The sequence below is a fragment of the Halyomorpha halys genome, unplaced genomic scaffold (genome assembly GCF_000696795.3).
Source record: "Halyomorpha halys isolate HHAL.00 unplaced genomic scaffold, Hhal_1.1 Scaffold994.1, whole genome shotgun sequence".
In the NCBI taxonomy this organism is placed as follows: domain Eukaryota; kingdom Metazoa; phylum Arthropoda; class Insecta; order Hemiptera; family Pentatomidae; genus Halyomorpha; species Halyomorpha halys.
The window spans coordinates 140,276-158,712 of NW_027115041.1; the positions used below are offsets into that span (position 1 = coordinate 140,276).

Genomic DNA, 18,437 nt, shown 5'->3' on the forward strand with positions numbered 1-18,437 from the left:
ATTTTTTGGTTGAGTTAATAGAAATAAAATATATATTGAGTTTTGTTAACGATTGGGGTAGCTCAGTGCGTAAGGTGCTATGTTACTAACTCCTGGGTCCGGGTTCGAATCCGGCTGTAGCAGATAATTATTTACTCTATTACTGTAACTTAGACTAAACTCTGTGGGGTGGGGGGCCTCCTGGGGCCTAACTTACCTCTGTAAAGAGGGAACCCTTGATTAGGAGAAAAATCTGGCAGTTGAGTGTAATTATGAAAAGATCACCTCCTTGCACAACTTTTTCTCAAGAAACAGTACTTCCGTACAAAGTGCTGAATATTTAATCTTCATGGGTTGTAGCGGTTCAGTTTTTTTTTTTTTTTTTTCAGATTGATTTATTTTTGTTAGCTGTATTCTGTTGTATTATTTATTTTTATTTTAAAACTTGGTTTACAAACTAAACTTTAAATTTTATTTTATAGACAAATAAAGCAGATCAAGATTATGAAGATGATTGGGAAGAAGTTGACAGCTCTAAATCGTACGGTATGACATATTGTAGTATACAATTATATATTTCGTTCATTGACCTAAATTTTTGTAGTAATTTGGATCTAAAAATCTAATTAAAAAGTCATTAATAATTAGGTTGAACTATTAATTTTTAGATATATAAGGACATTTTAATTAAATATTTATTAAAAAATGTTTGATTAATTTTCAGATGGATCCTTGGCTATGACTGACATTAATGTAGTTGCTCAAATCCATTCCAGTCCAGGACAAAGTTCAGTAGCACATTCCAGTCCCAAAAAGAAATTTCTACCTAGCCAATTTCACCAAGAGTTTTCTGTATCCAGTAAAGGCTCTCAAACTGAAACTTTGACTTCTGTATCGGATTCACTCTCAAGGGCAAGTCAGAATCGTTTAAAAGAGAAAGAAACTAAAGGTGCAAAAAGACAATCTGGACAAATTTCAGACAGTAAAACAGTTCATAGTGAAGTAAAAGATGTTGAAACTCAATATTATGTTGATAAACGAGATATAGCAACAATGTATTGTGAAGGTTTAAGTCAAAGTCAAAAACCGAAAGTTGAAATTCTTGAACCTATTTCTATTCCACCTGAAGCAGGCTCTTTTACTGTTTTGAGAATGACAAGTGCTTCCAATAATTCTTTATTAGAAGTACGTTTTCCTGAGCAAACTGAAAAACTTCATAGTAGCCTTACAGTTCAAAAAACCCATAACAGTGAGGAAGTAAAGCTTCTATATAATTTAGGCAAAGAAGATAAAATAATTAGTCAGCAGATTGATAATGAAAATGGATTGAAATCTGTTCCAACTAAAAAAGTAATTGAACAATTAGAGTCTTTTCAAATAGATACTCCTACCAATATCGAGAAAGCATTAACAAAATGTGAAAGAAATATAGATGATAAGTCGGCATTACAGAAAAAGGAAGAGATTAATGATTTTCAAAATATAACAACCAATTTTATCCAATTCCTAGAGAATAAGGTGACAGAAATGGTAAATAAGTTTAAGACATCAGAAGTAACTTGTGAGAAACTCCTAGACCAAAAGTTGATGGGCCATACAGAGAATAAAGGGTCTGCAAACAACATACATATCAGTTCTTCCAAAACCAGTTTGAAAAATGAAGTTTTTTATAAATCTGCCAGCTCTTTAATTAGTACTCAAAGCAACGAAGATTTTGGTAACTGGCTTTCACGTAGATGTACACCAGATAATCAAGAGATAGCTCCTTTTGAAAATCTGACAAGCCCACCTGTAGGTCTTCAACTCAAAGATTCTAGTGCAGTTATAGAAGCTTCTAAACTACAAAATATGGATCCTAAACCTAATCTAGAAAAAATCGAAGCTAGTAATTCATTTGAAATTCCTTTCAGTTTAGAGATAAAAAACCAAAGTAGTGATAATCTTGTAGTAGATAAATCTAATGATGATTTAATAAGTAAACAAATCACTGAAAATATTAAATTAGTTTTGAAGGAAAAGGAAATTAACCAAATGCAAGTTTCCGGTGAACTTCATAACAGGCTCTTGCCTCTGCCTGAAGATATTAATTATTATAGGAGTAGCAGTTCAATTGATGAAAAAGAAAAATTATCTTTTTTATCTAATCCAAAGTTGAAAGTAACAGCTGAAATGCATGGAAGATTCGAAAATTTGGACCAGAAAAAGACCACAATTCAACACGTAGTTGAAACCTCTTCTTTCAGAAGTAATGGAACAGCAACTGTACAGGAAGTGGATATTTCTCAAAAAAAGTCAGCATTATTTGAAGAAGCCATTTTGGCCTTGGCAAATGTAGAACAAATATTTGAGAATACCGATAGCACTGAAGGAAGTACTGTAATAGTTGCGAAAACACCACCAATTTTATCAAAAAGTGAAGATGAGTTAGATTCTCAAGGAACTTCTGTTTCACATTTTGCAAATATTCTGTCTGGCTCTGAAAATGGAAAAACACCACAATATTCATTTCAAGACAAGACATCAGTATCCAATGATCCCAATTCAAATGTACTATTTGAATCCAGAATTGGTCACCAAGAGCAAAAATCAATGAATTCAGGTGAGGCAATTTCAATTGATAAGGATTTCTCAAGGTTGCATCCTATTCCTGAACAAATTGAAAATGAACAACCTGATATAAAGTTTTGTGACATTGAATCACTGCCAGTTTCCAATGTTAGTGTTCATTCTCTGTTTATCAGTGGCCCCTCACATGTTGACAGAAGCCTAAAATCTTCAGATTCTATTTTTAGGAAAGCAGACTCTCCTGTTTTGTCTCAGGGAAATGAATCATCGAACACAACATCTGAAATACCATCCCCAGCTTCAAGTTGCTCTGTTGAGAATTTAGGATTTGATAATCTTTCTCACTCATCGAATCTAACTAAAAGTGATGCAACAATTGATAGTGTTTCATTTAAAGACGTAACTCAGTTATTATCTGTACCTCAAAATGACAAAACTGTTGAGAAGGAACAATGTGACAATTTATTTCAAAAATCACCTCCAAAAGATGAAATTATTCAAACATTACCAATGATTACTGAAGATGTTTCTGAAATATCTGATGGATGTATTAAATTAAATTACTTTAATCCCGTGAGTATTAACATGTTTTTTCAAATTTATCATCAATGCTTTTTTTTATGATGTATTTTATTACAGTTTATTTAATTCCTTATTTATATGTGTTTAGTCCAAATTTATGTGTTTGTGAAAGAATATTATATATCCATCCTTCTCACTAATACATTCTAAGTACCTATAAGCTATATTGAAAGGGAAATAGGTTTAATAGTATATAGAATATAATATTATCAAGAAAGTTATTTTAAGACACACAATTGGTGAAGATACATACTCTATAATGACTATTTTAAATTAATAGTATGCTATTAAGAAATTATCCAAGGAATCATTATTTTAAGACTCCAAAAGAATCCTACGACTGAGTTCAGTATTGATAATATTATCTCCTTGTATGATATAGAAACTAATATATAACGTTTAAACTGAGAAACAAAATAAACTGATCAGTATTACAATTAGCAGCTATTTAATATTACCAATTTTTCCAATGTTGTGCAGTTGAAATAGAAATGGGTTTCATTTAGGATAGAATACCAAGGAATCAATTTGTTAAGTTTTACAATTGATTAGGAAGTGTTTAATTTATAAAAATCTGTATTTGATTTTGTAAGAATGCAATTTGAGTTTGGAAAGTGTTGTAACAGATTTGGAGGGATTATTTCTATGGGTTAGTGCCAAAGCAGTCAGTGCAAATATTTGTTCAGGGCTATATGAAATTTGAAAATTCTAGAATCCCCCTTAACAAAATAATGTTATCTAGCTACCTTACACTTGGCAAATCTTAGCATGTTTATACTACTCAAGCTCAAGTTGTTTTTAATATAAGTAAAACAACACAAACTGATATATCTTGGCATGGACTCTTTTACCACTTAACTACAGATTTGTGATTATTTTTTATTTTGTTTATCCCTTCACGGTTTAATTATATTCATATTCTTTCTTTTATTATTATTGATGAAGAATTGCTTATTAATATTCATTTTTTTTAATCTATAATTTTAATTATAGGATGAAATGTCTGATGGAGAAATAGGGTACATATATACCTCCAACAGTTACAGCAGTGGAGAAATAAAACCTTATAATGAACAGAATGAAGGCAATAGTTTGACTGAACCACCTACGTTTCGAGAAATTTCTCACCACCATGAATCGGGCACAAGTCTTGCACAAGGTGAATCAAATTTTATGAACCATACATTAGAAAATAAAGAAATAGTAAAAAGGAACCTTAGTGTAACTGATACATCAAACAGGGATGATATACATAAAAAAATAATAGAGAGGGGCCCCATGAAAAGTGAGAAAAATCAAGATATTACCTCAGTAGGTGATCTATTAAATTCAAGTAACGACAGTACAAGCACTGGAGAGCTAAAGAATCTTTTTAACAAAGAGGATAAAATAGATGAAGGAAAATTAATAGACATACATGTTCAATGTAGCACTCGATTTTCATCTGGTAAAATATTATTGTAAAATTCATCTGAATAGTGATTAAAGCTTTTAAAATTGTATATATTATTATTATTTCTTATTTCAGATTCTTCAGGACGTGCTGAGTCTGTTGAAAGTAGGGAAAGTAAAGAAGAAGATATTTAGCAATCATTTATTTTTACAATTATGTATATATATTATACATATATGCATACATTCTTACCTTTTTATATATTTTTAATAAATTTTGTAAAATATTGGTTCTCTTTATTTGTATTAGTTACTTTCCATGAACCTTATAACACCAACATAAATTTTTGAGTTAATACCTATTTTCTGACTTAAGGTAGATGGAGACAAGTCATGCATAGATGAAGGTACTCACAGATTTAATGTTATATGAAATGGATATTATTTTTGTTTATACTTAAAAGTACATTTTAAAATTCTGAACACTGAGAATAATATTAATAAAAAATTCTTTATTTATTCTGTGGTATATCCCTTTAGAATAATAATACAAAATGTAAATGGGCACTAGAACCTCAGAGTGAAAATAAAAGAAAAAATAATTATTATCTACTAGTGAAAATTAAAAAAAAAATATCTGATTATCTATTGACAAGGTGAAAATTCAAAAGCACAAAGGATATCATACAACTTTCAAGATTACTTCACAACAAATAGGCCTTTTATCATTATTATAATTTGATGTACTATCTATAAAACTTAAAATCAGTATATAAAAACACTAATTAGGAGAAAAAGGAAACAAAGGGCTGTAACAAAGGTATATGAAAACATCTTCTACTAGTTAAGTGAGCATAGTTAAGAAAGATCTTTGAACCCACAAAAGTTGGCCAGGTCTGGAGAATACACTACTACAAGGAACTATTTTTGTTTGCATATTGAGGAATTGGCTATTATTTGCTTGTGCTACATTACCTATTATCTGTTTTAATCTAACTCTGAATCTCTGGTAGCATATTATTAGTCTAGTTCAACTGTGTCTCTTCCATTCTTTTGTACAGTCGAAGTTGAAGTCTCTGATTTTTACTTTCCCTCCTAGGTACACTTCTCTTTTAGAATTGCAGAGAATATATGTATTTTTGATATTCATTTATCTGTTCTTTATATTCTTATAAAAGTATTTTAAATTTTCTGCATTCAACGATAACTAGATAAAAGTTTAATCTAGGAAGTGTTGAAAAGAATTTCTCCTACCTAGATATCCTTACTCTTTGATGGTTCCTTCCAAGACAATATTAAACAAGCCAAAATCTTGTCTGGACCCTTTGTAGCTGTGAGAAAACCGATGTAACTCCGAACATACTCAACAAGCTTTAAGTAGCCTTCACTGTGATTCTGACCAGGTTGACTATTTTCGAAGAGATATTAAGTACAATCATTCATTAAGTTCTTCTCAAATCATGCTGTCATAAGGAACAATAGACCAGCAGCTCATAATGCAGAAGACTGCAGGAGGCCTTGAATTTTCATGAGTAGAAGAAGTATACAGTTTTGTGAAAAGTCTTTGAATGGAAGTTTGTTTTTTTGTGAAAATAATTTGCTTTTAGCACTTAATTTTTTAATTGTGATTTTACTTAGAGTCCTAAATGTAAAATACAAGTAAGCTTGTATTATAAAAATGTATTTAGGAGAAAATAAAAAGATTTATGACTATTTGGTGCTATTAAGTTTTAAAGTCTCTATTATTCTTACTATTGACTTAGTTTCAATGTTTATACTGTATTTTCTCTATCAAATCAAATCAGTCTAAAAGTTCATGAGGAGTAGAGTAAGTACAAAATGTACTTATTAAATATAAAACTGATTGCTTAGACTGTGAGTAAATTTCAAACTTTACAATCATTTTTATTACTCTGTTTATTCTTAGCTGTACTCTTAAGTTATCCATTTCCTAGAAAATCAATCTTCTTGATTAACAGACATTGATTATTTTGCATAGGCAGTGCCTTATTATTTGCTAAATTCAAAGGAAAGAGAAAGGTTCTATCTCAGGAATACATTATATTAATAAAAGATTTAAGATAAGTAAAGGCAAAGGGGACTTGAAAAGTTCTGGTAGGTCCAGAAAACTAAATGCTGCTGCAGAAAAACATTTGAAGTTGTCAATGTGAAACTGCAATAAGTGTATCACACAACTTGTTCCAAAAATATATATTTTTATATATATTTCTATTCTTGGTATTAGCTCTATCTAGTATTATCACAATTCCCTTATGCATCGCTTCTTGGGAAAATAAAGTTCTCCCCAATGTGAGGAGCTGAGAAATGGCAAAAGTGATTAACTAGTATCTATTCCATTGTATTTCCATATGCATTCTATTATTCCCAATTGTTGGTGGGTATATATTCTCCTTAGCAGTTTCAGCATTGATGTTTGTATAAGTCGAATTATTTTCATGTCCTATTTTGGACATGCACCAAAGATCCTTTCAAGCATGTCCTTGAAGCTATATTTTTTAATATATTCCTTTGGCATAGATAATCACTGAAGCTGAAATATACAGTAAGTTTCTACTTTTCCAAAATGCCCTCTCCATCAAATGAGCTGGATGGTAGTCAAGTCAGATTTGTATTTATCAATGTTGCCGAGAAACACTGTTAGTGCTCCGGGTTGGTATAAGGTCAATATATTCCAATATCCAAAATCCAATTTATAATTCTTTTTAAAACATACAACATATTTACTTATTGTATTTATTATTTGTACAGTTGCAAATGACATTAAATAAATAAATAATTCCTTTTAGGATTGTTTTAAAAAATGTTTTGGTTTCTAGCTAAAATGAATGGAGGGGCATATGTAGCTACAAATATGGCTTTACTTTTCAAAAAGGAAAGCATAAATTAAAATATTTAGTAATGAACTGATTGTCTTCTATATGCTATGTCCATTGGACACAGACCTCTGACATGTGCCTCTAATGTACCTTGTGAAAATAACTACAGAATTGTCCTCACTTAGAGATACAGTAATTCATTATCCGTCAATTCCAGTTCGTAGAAAGAAATGCTTTATTTGGCCATGCTGCCCTAATACACTGGCTTGCTATAACACACAGCGAACAACTATAATACTATAACACCCATCAATCCATTATTGGACATATATACATTAACATTTTTCAAACAAGCATCATTAATACACTAAATACAATACACTTAAATACGCTTTTCTTTCTTAACAAACAAATTTTTTTTTTCTTTCCTATATATATATTAGTTTTCCTCCTTTTCACAGAGCCAAATAACAATTTACCAATACATCCAATACATTATTCCACCTGATTCACTCCCTTATACCTCTCCTCTTCAGTGATCTGCAACAACTGTTTGATCAATTAAGCAAATTTACAAAAATCATCAATAGACAACAGCAATGCATAAATAAAACAGAAACAAACAATCAGTAGAACAGTTTAAAAACAAATTTTTAAAAACCACATTTTCGACAGTGGAACCCAACTTTTCCCTGCTGTCCAATGACTCCTAGGACTCCATGCAGGGGTGCATAATTTATATTTAGTTTTAGTGCGTTCGCCCATTCTGACACTGAGAGTACCTGCTTCTCACATGCATATCTATTAGCTTTCAGGGTCTCTGTGAAACGACGATACCCTGGCACCTTCACTTGGCCCATTCTTCAAAGGCATTCTCACAGCGGATCAGACCCAGTCCTCGATATCTCCTGGGTACCATTGCCGAAGAGGTATTGGTATAATACTGGCAGATTGCATTCTAGAGGATAAATATAATTGAAATTTTTAGTGAAAAAACTATATTAAAAACAAATAAAAATAAATCAATCCTGAAACATGCCTACAGTTAGGTAATTGTCTGATTTTCATCTTTATGGTATTCTTGGGAAACAGTGTGGTTAGCAATTAGCTACAACTGCCAGATTTACCCCATGAGTGATGTCAGATACTCATATTTTTAGAGTGCATGGAAGGACCCAGTAGGTGCTTAACCACATCTATGCCTGAACTGTGTTTCTTAGGCATTGGATGGCCGTGCTCTACATGTTCATGTAATATGCTGAAAACTATACATTATTTTCTGAATTTGGTCAAAAGTATTAGAATAGATCAAACAGAAATCTAGGCATTAGTCTATCTGCCAAGGATATAGAACTAGGTTAGAAATTTAAAACTGTTTGTTGAAGATCTTCATAAAATTGTAATTACCATAAGACGACTATTAGAATTTGGTATTTAAAGATTAAATAGTTCATGTATTTTCCAACTGTTAATTTTTTTTCTTTTTGTTAACCTTTTTGTTACTTATAAATTTTCTTTATTTTAAATGTTAAATATGTGTTATTATAATTAAATACATGTATTATTATGATAATTAAGTATTGGTAGAGTGAAATAGTTTGGCAAGTAGACCTATTGGTTTTTTTCTCAGAGTGGGTATGTCAAGATTTATTTCCTAGGACCATATCAAAGGAAATATTAACTAACTGCTAAGCACTCCAAACCAAGTGCTGTGGAATCGCTCCATTGCACTTGGTTGTAATAGTCTCTTTTCTAGGACTAACTTGAGGAATCATCTTTTAGAAATTAAAAAGTAAATTGTTTTGTTACTTATTTATTTAATATGGTTGGAGTTCCAAGACCTCTGTGAGTAATTGCAGTACATACACTTACTTATACATTATTTTAATAGGCATTTTAGGATCTAGTAAAAGAATATCTGAAGTGACGTTGAATAAAAATGTGACTAAGTTCTACAACCAAACATGATTGTGATACTGACAATTTAAAATAGAATTTTAAGACAAATACAAATGTAAATTTCAATATCATAATAAAACCAACGGTAGTTATCATAATCCACCTTCATTGTATATTTACAAACTAATATTTGAAATTTCAATGAGTTACTTTCTCATATTCAAAGGCAAATTAATAATGATAACTAACCCATTTCACAATAAAATTTCTTTATAATTTTACAATATTCCAATGAAAAGAACAAATAGCTGAATTATATTACTATACTGAATACTACTATACTGAAAATTAGACTAACAAAAAAAAAAAAGTGTTTCTTTTCTTTCACATTCTATTTCATAAAAATAACTGTGAACCATCAACTGCTATTTTAGTTTTATTTGATAAAACATGTTGAATATGTTCAGGTGTTAAATTAACCATAAACATGATTAATCTAAGAACGAATTAGCGAAATAATATTTAAAATTAAGGTAATTTAAACAACATCAAAATAAACCACTTTTTAAAAAACAGAATTACATTATTTATCTTTTTTACAGCTGTTATCTCATGAAGGTTTGATATTAATAGCCAGAGTTTGTAATGACTTTCCAAGAACTTACTTGCCAATGTTTATATTTTTAGATACTGAAGATCTTAAATACAAGATCTGTTGGGTTCTACCAATCAATTTTTACAACATGTTTTAATTTAATCTTGCAATTACAGAATTAAATTGTAGTGTTAATGAAACAGCAGAAATTAATTAATTTTGAATAATCTACAGTTTCTTATGTAAGATTTAACAAACATATTTCTTTATCTGCTGGTGGATAAATGATAATACATTTTCAGAGTTATTTTTGCTCATTCACATTATAAAATCTTGAACTGTTGATTTCGTTATTGTTTATTATTATAAGAATACCATTTTAGCCTTAATTTGGTACAGAGTATGACGATTATTGATGTAATGACAAAGAAAAATACAAAACATATTGAAAAATATTTATGCTGATTGTAAAAAAATTATGAAATTTCATCTATAAAAGAAAAATAGTTAAGGTTTGATTTTATCAGTAAGGTACAACACTAGATAAAAAATAACAGGCTATTCATAAAACAGATAAAGAGAATGTTTTTTTTGTGTATAAGAAACAAAACTTTCTCTTCATTTAGGTCAATGTGAAATATGTAAATTTTTAGATAGTATGATAATATAAAATCTTAAATATTAAATGCATATTTAATATTAAAGAAATATGCACATTATATTTAATATGATTGATACTGAGGACTGATGTAACAGCTAAATATAATATATTTAGTTTATTAATTTATATTAATGAAATAATCCCAATTCTTGTACACATGTATGAATACAATTAACTCTAATTCTATTTAACAGGTAAATTAGGTGATAACTTAATTGAAACTCTTTGTTTACATCTTAAAACACTTATGCTATATAATGCTTGGATTCACAACAGTAAGCATGAGATCCTTTTCAGAACTGGAAAAACAATAAAAAATATATTTTTATCCTATCAAACCACTATCTAATATCTATGAATTTAGCCTAATACTTTGTAAATATGATATAATTCATCTTAACAGAGATGAATATAATTTTTAAGATAGGTGCAAATCGTCAATTTTAATTTCAAGTTTGAGAATAAGTAATATGAATATTTATTTTATACATGCTATAGTTTGAAAACATATCATTTAGTGCATAATTATGTAACCTGGCAATTGCCTACAAGAATAATATTCAAACATAATACATATGTAAGAATCTCTTTCAAGTTCCATATACACAATCCTTCTATATGAATTTATACAAGAGTATGTTTTGGTTAGAGAATAAAAACATTGAAGGTGCCAATTTATTATATACCATGACAATTCTGAACAAGAATAATATTTAAACATTGAACATGTTGGAAAACTTTTTAAGTTCCATGTACACACTCCTTTGCTAAGAATATTGCATTCAATTAGGATTATAAAATTTCTGCTAATTAAAAAAATATATATTAGGTTATTAAGGAGTTTTAAACAATACTGAATATAAAAATATTAAGGTGTATTCTATTTCAATATATTTACAACAAAGTACAATATTTTCAAAGTGTTTTTTTTATCATAATCACAAATGACTTTTAAGAATTAATTATCATCAAAAAATTATATTTTAATCTATAAGCCGTTGGCGGCCGATTCCCGCAATTAAATACTTTTAGGCGGTCAAAGATTGTATTTGTTTAAGTTCTATTATTTATCTATATTTGTAATTTCTATTTTCAAAACTATTACATGTTACCGTGAAACTGAAGTTAAATATTTAGCCCATCTAAAATATTTCGTATTATGTTAACGGTATTGAGTTGGTGGTAATACTGCGTAGTGGTAGCTTCTTATTTGACCCAAGCACAATCGGTAGTGAGTGTGTTTCTAGTGAGAAGTTTTCTTGGATTTTTCTTCATTACCCTGAAGTTACCATAATGCTTTCATCAAGCAATGTAGTTTTAAGGTCAATACTTCATTGGTAAGCAGTTACAAGTGTCCCTTTAATATTTTTCTTACAATGTTTACTTTTATGGCTTAACAACAGCGTTTTATTCATGTGTATGGTTAGGCTGAGGTTCCTCATACTTTCCTCAAGTTTTAGTATTTGAAAGTTTTCTTAAAGTATTCTCTAGTCTTTATCTATATATAAATGATTTTCAATTTTCTGTGTGTCAATTTCTGTGAAATGTAATTTTTGAATGGTGAAATCAAGTTACTTATTTTATCTTGTTTGAATTACTTTTTGCAATGTTCTTTAGTTATTTCATATATGTAAATAGAATTGTGGTGATGTCATAAATGTTCTTGTTTTTTCTCATCTAGTAAGTAATTTATATTTATTACTAATTATTGTTACATGATTGTTGCTGTGTAGCATTAGTTATTTTCACTTGTGGGCTCCTGTGAGTTGTATGTAATGTTTATTTAATATTTTGTTTCATAAGTGGCTCTGTCCAAGGTTATATTAGAGAATGTTTATGTATTTGTTTTTATTTATATTCCGAACCTTTCAGAGTAATTTTTATTTCGTCATTGAGTTAGCCATATGTTTCTCGGAAAGCACATATGACAAGTTTATTTGACATTTTGCATAAGAAAGTGTATAATATAGGTTGTGTGTAATTTTAAACTATCTTCAATTTCTTTGTCATTTGGTAATTTGTGAATAAGTGTTTTTACATTTTATTATAATGGAGTTTTTTTAGAAGTGCGTTATTGTACTTAATTATTATATGGTTTTTGTTACAGATTGTGATAACAGAATGATTATTTTAGTACCAGTCTAGTAGATTTTTGAAAGAATTGATAAATCATGGGTGATGTTAAGGTTAATGAAGATTCCGTTTCTCTAGAAAGTAGTGATGCACCCACAGAAAATGGCACAAGTATGATTGTCTCATCCTATTTATTAATATGTATTTTCTATTTATTGTATTTTGGATATGTTTATATAAACCTGTGGCTCAGCATCGGCCTTCATAGACAAAACCTATCGAATCACCAGTTAATAATTTTTTTTATATTTATTTCAAATTTTTTTATTTGAATTACTATATGTTTCTGAACACTGAATACCAGATAATTCGTTGTTATAAATGTTTGTTAAATCAACAAATAATAAACATTGTATTTATGATGGATCTTTTGGTAATAACCTTTGATATTGCGGATTGAGGTATATTCGTCTTAATATAACATGTTATTGTGTGGGTCATTCATATCTTCGTAATGCCATGCGTTATATTTCTTAGATTGTTAGATTTGCTTTTTTCACTGTAGCAAATTTCTTAAATATTATTATTAACCTGTCTTGGGAATACCACAACTCCATATATGCACACTGGTTAAGGGTGTAAAAACAATATAAACCAGTTAGCTTTAAATTCTGATGATAATTCTTGCCGTAATTATAAAAGACAAGATCTCAAGAATTCACAATTATATAACATTGAGAAGTAAACAAATTTTATTTCTGAAGGTTGTTTGTTTTGTTTTTCATTCTTTTTGAGGGTTTACTTCAAAATTCTTTAGTTCTCTCCCTCTCTGTGTGAAAAAGAAAATTTTCTGTTACATTATAAATTGAGAATGAATCCTTTAATTTAATCAGAACACCATTTAACATTTTATCAAAATTTTTTAAGTACCCCTATGTTATTTATAATGGAGTTGTAGTAAAAAATCAATCCTATAATTAGTTCCTTTAATATTTTAATGCTTATTGGTCAACATTTGACCTCCTAAAAATGGCCTCTCCAAATGTTTTTGTGTATGTATAAATGTATTCTGACTTTATTTCTAAAACCAGACTAGGATGTAATATATATGTAGTTAAGAGGAGTTAGTGTCACAATGTATCCATATTAATGATAATGAATGAATTTTGTAACTTGAAATGTCAAAAATAGTAAGTAATCTTTATCAATATTTTTAAACTTGATTTGCTTAAACTATTTTAATGCTTTTTGGCACACCATAGGCCTAAATTAAAACCATATTTATATATATTTGCCTTGAAAAATTGCTCTTCTTTTCTGTAATATCTTGTTAGCAAATAGTTCAGTAAAAACTACTAAAAATGTTGATTATTCTTATTCAGTAGTGACACTGCATTTTGAAAGTTTTATTCTTATAAGATGTTTTCTTTCAGGATTTTAAATTCTTTATTACTGAACTAGGTACTATCACTCACGTAAGGCACAGATATGGTTGTCTGGTCACGTTTATTATTCCATCTCTTTTATTAAAAAAATATAAATATAAACCTTTGTCTCATGTCTTTCAAGAAAATAAACATAAATTGAAGCAACTGTTAATAAGTTGTTAGTAACTTGTTGACAGTTAAATCATGGTGAGGAGTCAGTTAAAGACCGTTAGAAATGGTGCGCTTCTATGTACTTATGTAAACAAACCTTTTAAGATCGGTTTTGATTCATTTAAGTTATTTATGATATGCACATAAACTCTCAGAGATAATTATTATGAAGCTTTATTAATGTATTTATTTCTACTTTAAGGTTTTTGTTTTAAGTGAAGTGGAATCAGTCAAACCCATAAACTCTAAAACTTTCTTATAGAATAGGGATAAACTTACATAAGCAAGTAACACAATTGGGAGGTTAGCACATGTTGCATGAATACCCCTTTTATTATGGAATTGGAGTTATTGGATGTTGATTCTCTATTTTTTCATTAAAAATTTTTTCTTGCAACTGTTTACACTTTTTATGACTGAATTATCCTTTAAATCTTGAATGTAAATTGTTCAGTAGTTAAGAAGAAGATACTGGTTCGGTAGCATTACTCCAATAGGAGGAGTGGGTGTGTTCTTATTTACAAGCCATGAGAAAATGGCCGACCATTGTTGTTGGTTATAACCTGACACCAAAAAGTGAATCATACTTATGGAATTTCGACTGAACCCTAACTAAAAAAAATGCATTGTAGATTTTTTCACCCCTTTCCAGTAAACAGAAGTTCTCAGCTATGTTACAATCGAGCAGTAGTGTAGGTTATAACTTACAACATATGTATAACACAGTGTATGCCCACATGCCAGATGGCACTTGTTTTACTATTAGCAAGAATAATGTAGAAATAGGGGGACAAAGACAGCAACAGTACTTTTTAAAAAAAATTACTTTTGTGGACGCAGAGATCTTAAAACCTGTAAATCAAGAGAAATTGTTTATATATTTCCTTTGTATTAAGGAGTTAAAATGATTAGATAGATCATTTTGTTATGTCAGCAATATCCTTGTGCTCAGTATTCTTCATTTTTTATTTGTTTTAAAATGGCCTATAAAACCAAAAGTAAAGTTGAATGAAATATGTTCAGGTGATGAACACATATTGTTACTACTGGTTGAGTTGACATAGGTCTTGTCTCTTTATCTTCTTTAAGTTGGTCTTTCATTGTATATTTATTCATTTACAAATATTTTATAGATATTCCAGAAGCCCAAAATAATGAAGAAAACAAAGAAGTAGCTGAAACTGAAAAAGAATCAAAAGAGTCTGAAAACTCCCTACCTACTAAAATGGAAGTGGATGAAGACAATAAATTGTCTTCAGATGATAAGGAAGCAGAGGAAGTACCTTCGAAAGTAAGTTAAATAGCCAGTTTATGTATATCATGAGTATGGTCATGTTTGTAGTTCTTGTTTTTACCCCTGTTTCATTAATAAAACATTATATTTAGTTTTCTAACAGGTGAAATATGGATATGAATGATTGATAAAACTTTTGATGTTAGAAAAAGATACTTAATTTTTATTTTTACTATCTTTTTAATTATTTAGATGTATGTAGAGAATATATAAATTTTTAATTCAATCACTTATTTCGTAGATGGCGCATGTGACATTCATGAAAATAGCTCATGTGTTTTTTGGAAATTACCAATTCAATTTAAGCTTACTGTTTTAAATGCTGATTATGTGCATGTAATGTATAGTTCAAAAATAAGTTGATAAATGTAAATTGTTAACAAAAGCTTAAAAAATTGTTAGCTTACTAGAATATTTTCTAAAAATACTAATAAGCATAATTTTTTCCTTGTTTTAAAGTAATTAAAACAAACTAGTATATATTTTTAGCTGTTAACTCATGGCTGATTAATAATTGAGGCACTTAGTCGTAAAACATTTTGTAGAATGTTTTCTCTGAAACATTTCATGATGCTTTAAATAAAAATTGCTTCAAGTTTTCTCCTGGAAACCATTTTACTGTTTATATACAATATGTACATCACTGAGAAAAAGCATGGAAAAAATCCAGACAACAAGTAATTTAATTTAATTTAAATCAAAAATTATATATTGTATGGAAAATCCTATAGAATTACTTGAAAAGGTAATTAGATTCTATAGATACAAATAAATCATAAATTAGGCTAGGATGTCTGAGATTTTAGACTTTAGCTCAAAGATGTTAATTAATTAATAAGTAAAACTGATGAAAGTTCCAGGCTGCTATTATGTTTATCTGCATATTTAAAATCGATAACTTTTTTTTATCAATGATTACTTTCCATTTAATTTCATTTATTTGTGTGTTTGTCTAGGAAATCCCTCCCGTTTCTAAAAGAAAATCTCGATCATCTAGATCATCCTCATCTAATTCATTACCTCCTAATGTTTCACCTAAACAGATGGAAAGTGAAGACACCAAAGGTGTTATATCAAAGGCAAAAAATGAAGAACAATCTGAGAATGCAAGGGTCAATGTGAGTGATGACGAGGCGGATTTTTTTGGATTTGAATCTCCTGCAGACAATGACAGGTGTAGCCTACTCATTAAAAGGATGAGTATGTATTAATTTCATATTAATAAACTTTAGCGTTATTATAATGTGGTGATAGTATTACTATATTTGGTATTGTTATGTACACAGTGCATTCATAATCTGTGTATAGTTACATTACCTGTTCATAAACATTTATACATACATATAGTTATATTACCTGTTCATAAACATTTTCTGACCTATATAATTGTATAAGTATAGATGGTTGGTGTCTTTATTCATGTTGTTATTTGGTAATAGAGGGATGTTGGTAGCAAAATATTGATACCATTATTTTATTGGTTACTTTTGTTTGTGGTACTTGTAGGAAGATGAAGGAATCCTTTTGGTTGTAGTAGGTAAATCCTGGAACCCCTACATTATAATTTGTTACAGAGTTTTAAATGCCATATTGTCAGCAAAAGCTAAGTAAAGCCAGGCTACCTACACAAAACCTTTGCAAAATTAAAGAAAAATTAAGATGATAAGGTTCCAAATTATGTTTAGTTCACATGGAATGACCCATTCCTAAATTATTTCGCAGAACCCCCAATTAGGAACCACTGTCTTAGAGTAACCTGACTTGAGAAGACCTTGGGGAAAGTCAGTATGCTACCATTTTTAGTCATGGATAGTAACAAAAAATGTTAATGGGTGCTTTAAGCAAATGTTTAAAGCAATGGTTATTATTTACAAATTAGGCTTAAAAAAATTAAAAAGAAAGAAAGGTATACAAACCTAACAAGCGGTTAAGTTAGGAAATAAAATAGCTTTGCTCAGGGGAATATTAGAGTAATCATTAGTAATATCTGCCGGTAAAAATAAACATTGATGAATTAGTTGTACTAACTACAATCATATCGATATGATGAGTCATTGCAATACCGATTCCTAAAATAATAAGAAAATCGTTTGGAACTGCAATATTTTTTCTAATTACTTGTCCAGATTGGGTTTATTAGATTCATTATGACAAATTAAATTGGATTTCTAAGATCTAATTATCCGATTCCATTTACCAAGCTGGTTGGTTGTAAAAAAAAGTTTAGAGGTTGTAGAAAACTATTGACGATTGGCTTATTAATGATTGACTAAATGATAAGGAATATGTCTGTCACAGTAGTTCCTGACATGTGTTCAAAGACCCCATTGCTTTTGTAAAGGCTCTCTTAATTCTAAAACAATTGTTGTCAACTTTGTTTTCTCTTATTAATTGCTACTGATACTTGCATAATCATAGACTGGCAATACAGACATGGTGCTCCTGAATAATCCAGAACTGACAATCACTCTTTGGATTAAAACAAACATATTTCATCTTATATGAATATATATGGATCTATGTTGGTTACCAATAGGCAGGAACTTCAAAATCAAGTAGTAGTTTTCAATATATATATATATATATAATGATATTATTAGATTTTATGGATCTGTTTCAACATGGTGACTGAAAAACTTAAGATTTAGTTAAATTTAATGCTCTAATCTCAATCATTCAAAAAATCTGATGAATTAAAAAATAAAATAAAAGTTTTTAATTTAATGTGCTAGTGATTGAATTATTGAGTTTTATTTTATTTTTGAAAGGAATATGGTCCGGGTGCGGTCAAAAAACTCAAATAGTAGAATATACTATTTTATTGAGCCAACGTTTCGCCCCACGTTCCAGGGCTTTGTCAGGGCTAAAAAAGATACAAACACATAGTTACAAAAGGAAAACAAAAACATAAGTGTAAAATAACAGGGGTATAAAATGTAAAAAAGTAAGATATAATAAGAAG

General features: G+C 29.2%; 2 protein-coding genes across 6 annotated transcripts in view; both read left to right on the forward strand.

Moving 5' to 3' along the window:
* LOC106687662 (uncharacterized) overlaps positions 1-4,818 on the forward strand; it is a gene marked incomplete in the record, with an annotated part of 24,422 nt that extends 19,604 nt beyond the window's left edge. Inside the window, 4 exon segments of the mRNA XM_067052125.1 lie at positions 462-525; positions 704-3,117; positions 4,120-4,573; positions 4,655-4,818. Of these exon segments, the coding sequence (XP_066908226.1) occupies positions 462-525; positions 704-3,117; positions 4,120-4,573; positions 4,655-4,713 (2,991 nt within the window).
* A 6,714-nt stretch (positions 4,819-11,532) lies between these two features.
* LOC106687657 (uncharacterized) overlaps positions 11,533-18,437 on the forward strand; it is a 39,014-nt gene continuing 32,109 nt past the window's right edge. The window contains exons 1-4 of one of the 5 annotated variants that reach the window (XM_014431662.2): positions 11,533-11,847; positions 12,618-12,754; positions 15,315-15,472; positions 16,432-16,675. In XM_014431662.2, the coding sequence (XP_014287148.1) occupies positions 12,682-12,754; positions 15,315-15,472; positions 16,432-16,675 (475 nt within the window). In that variant the 5' untranslated portion in view covers positions 11,533-11,847; positions 12,618-12,681. The remainder of the gene's footprint in view (positions 11,848-12,617; positions 12,755-15,314; positions 15,473-16,431; positions 16,676-18,437) is intronic. The other 4 variants (XM_014431659.2, XM_014431660.2, XM_014431661.3 and 1 more) reach the window with 4 other exon arrangements.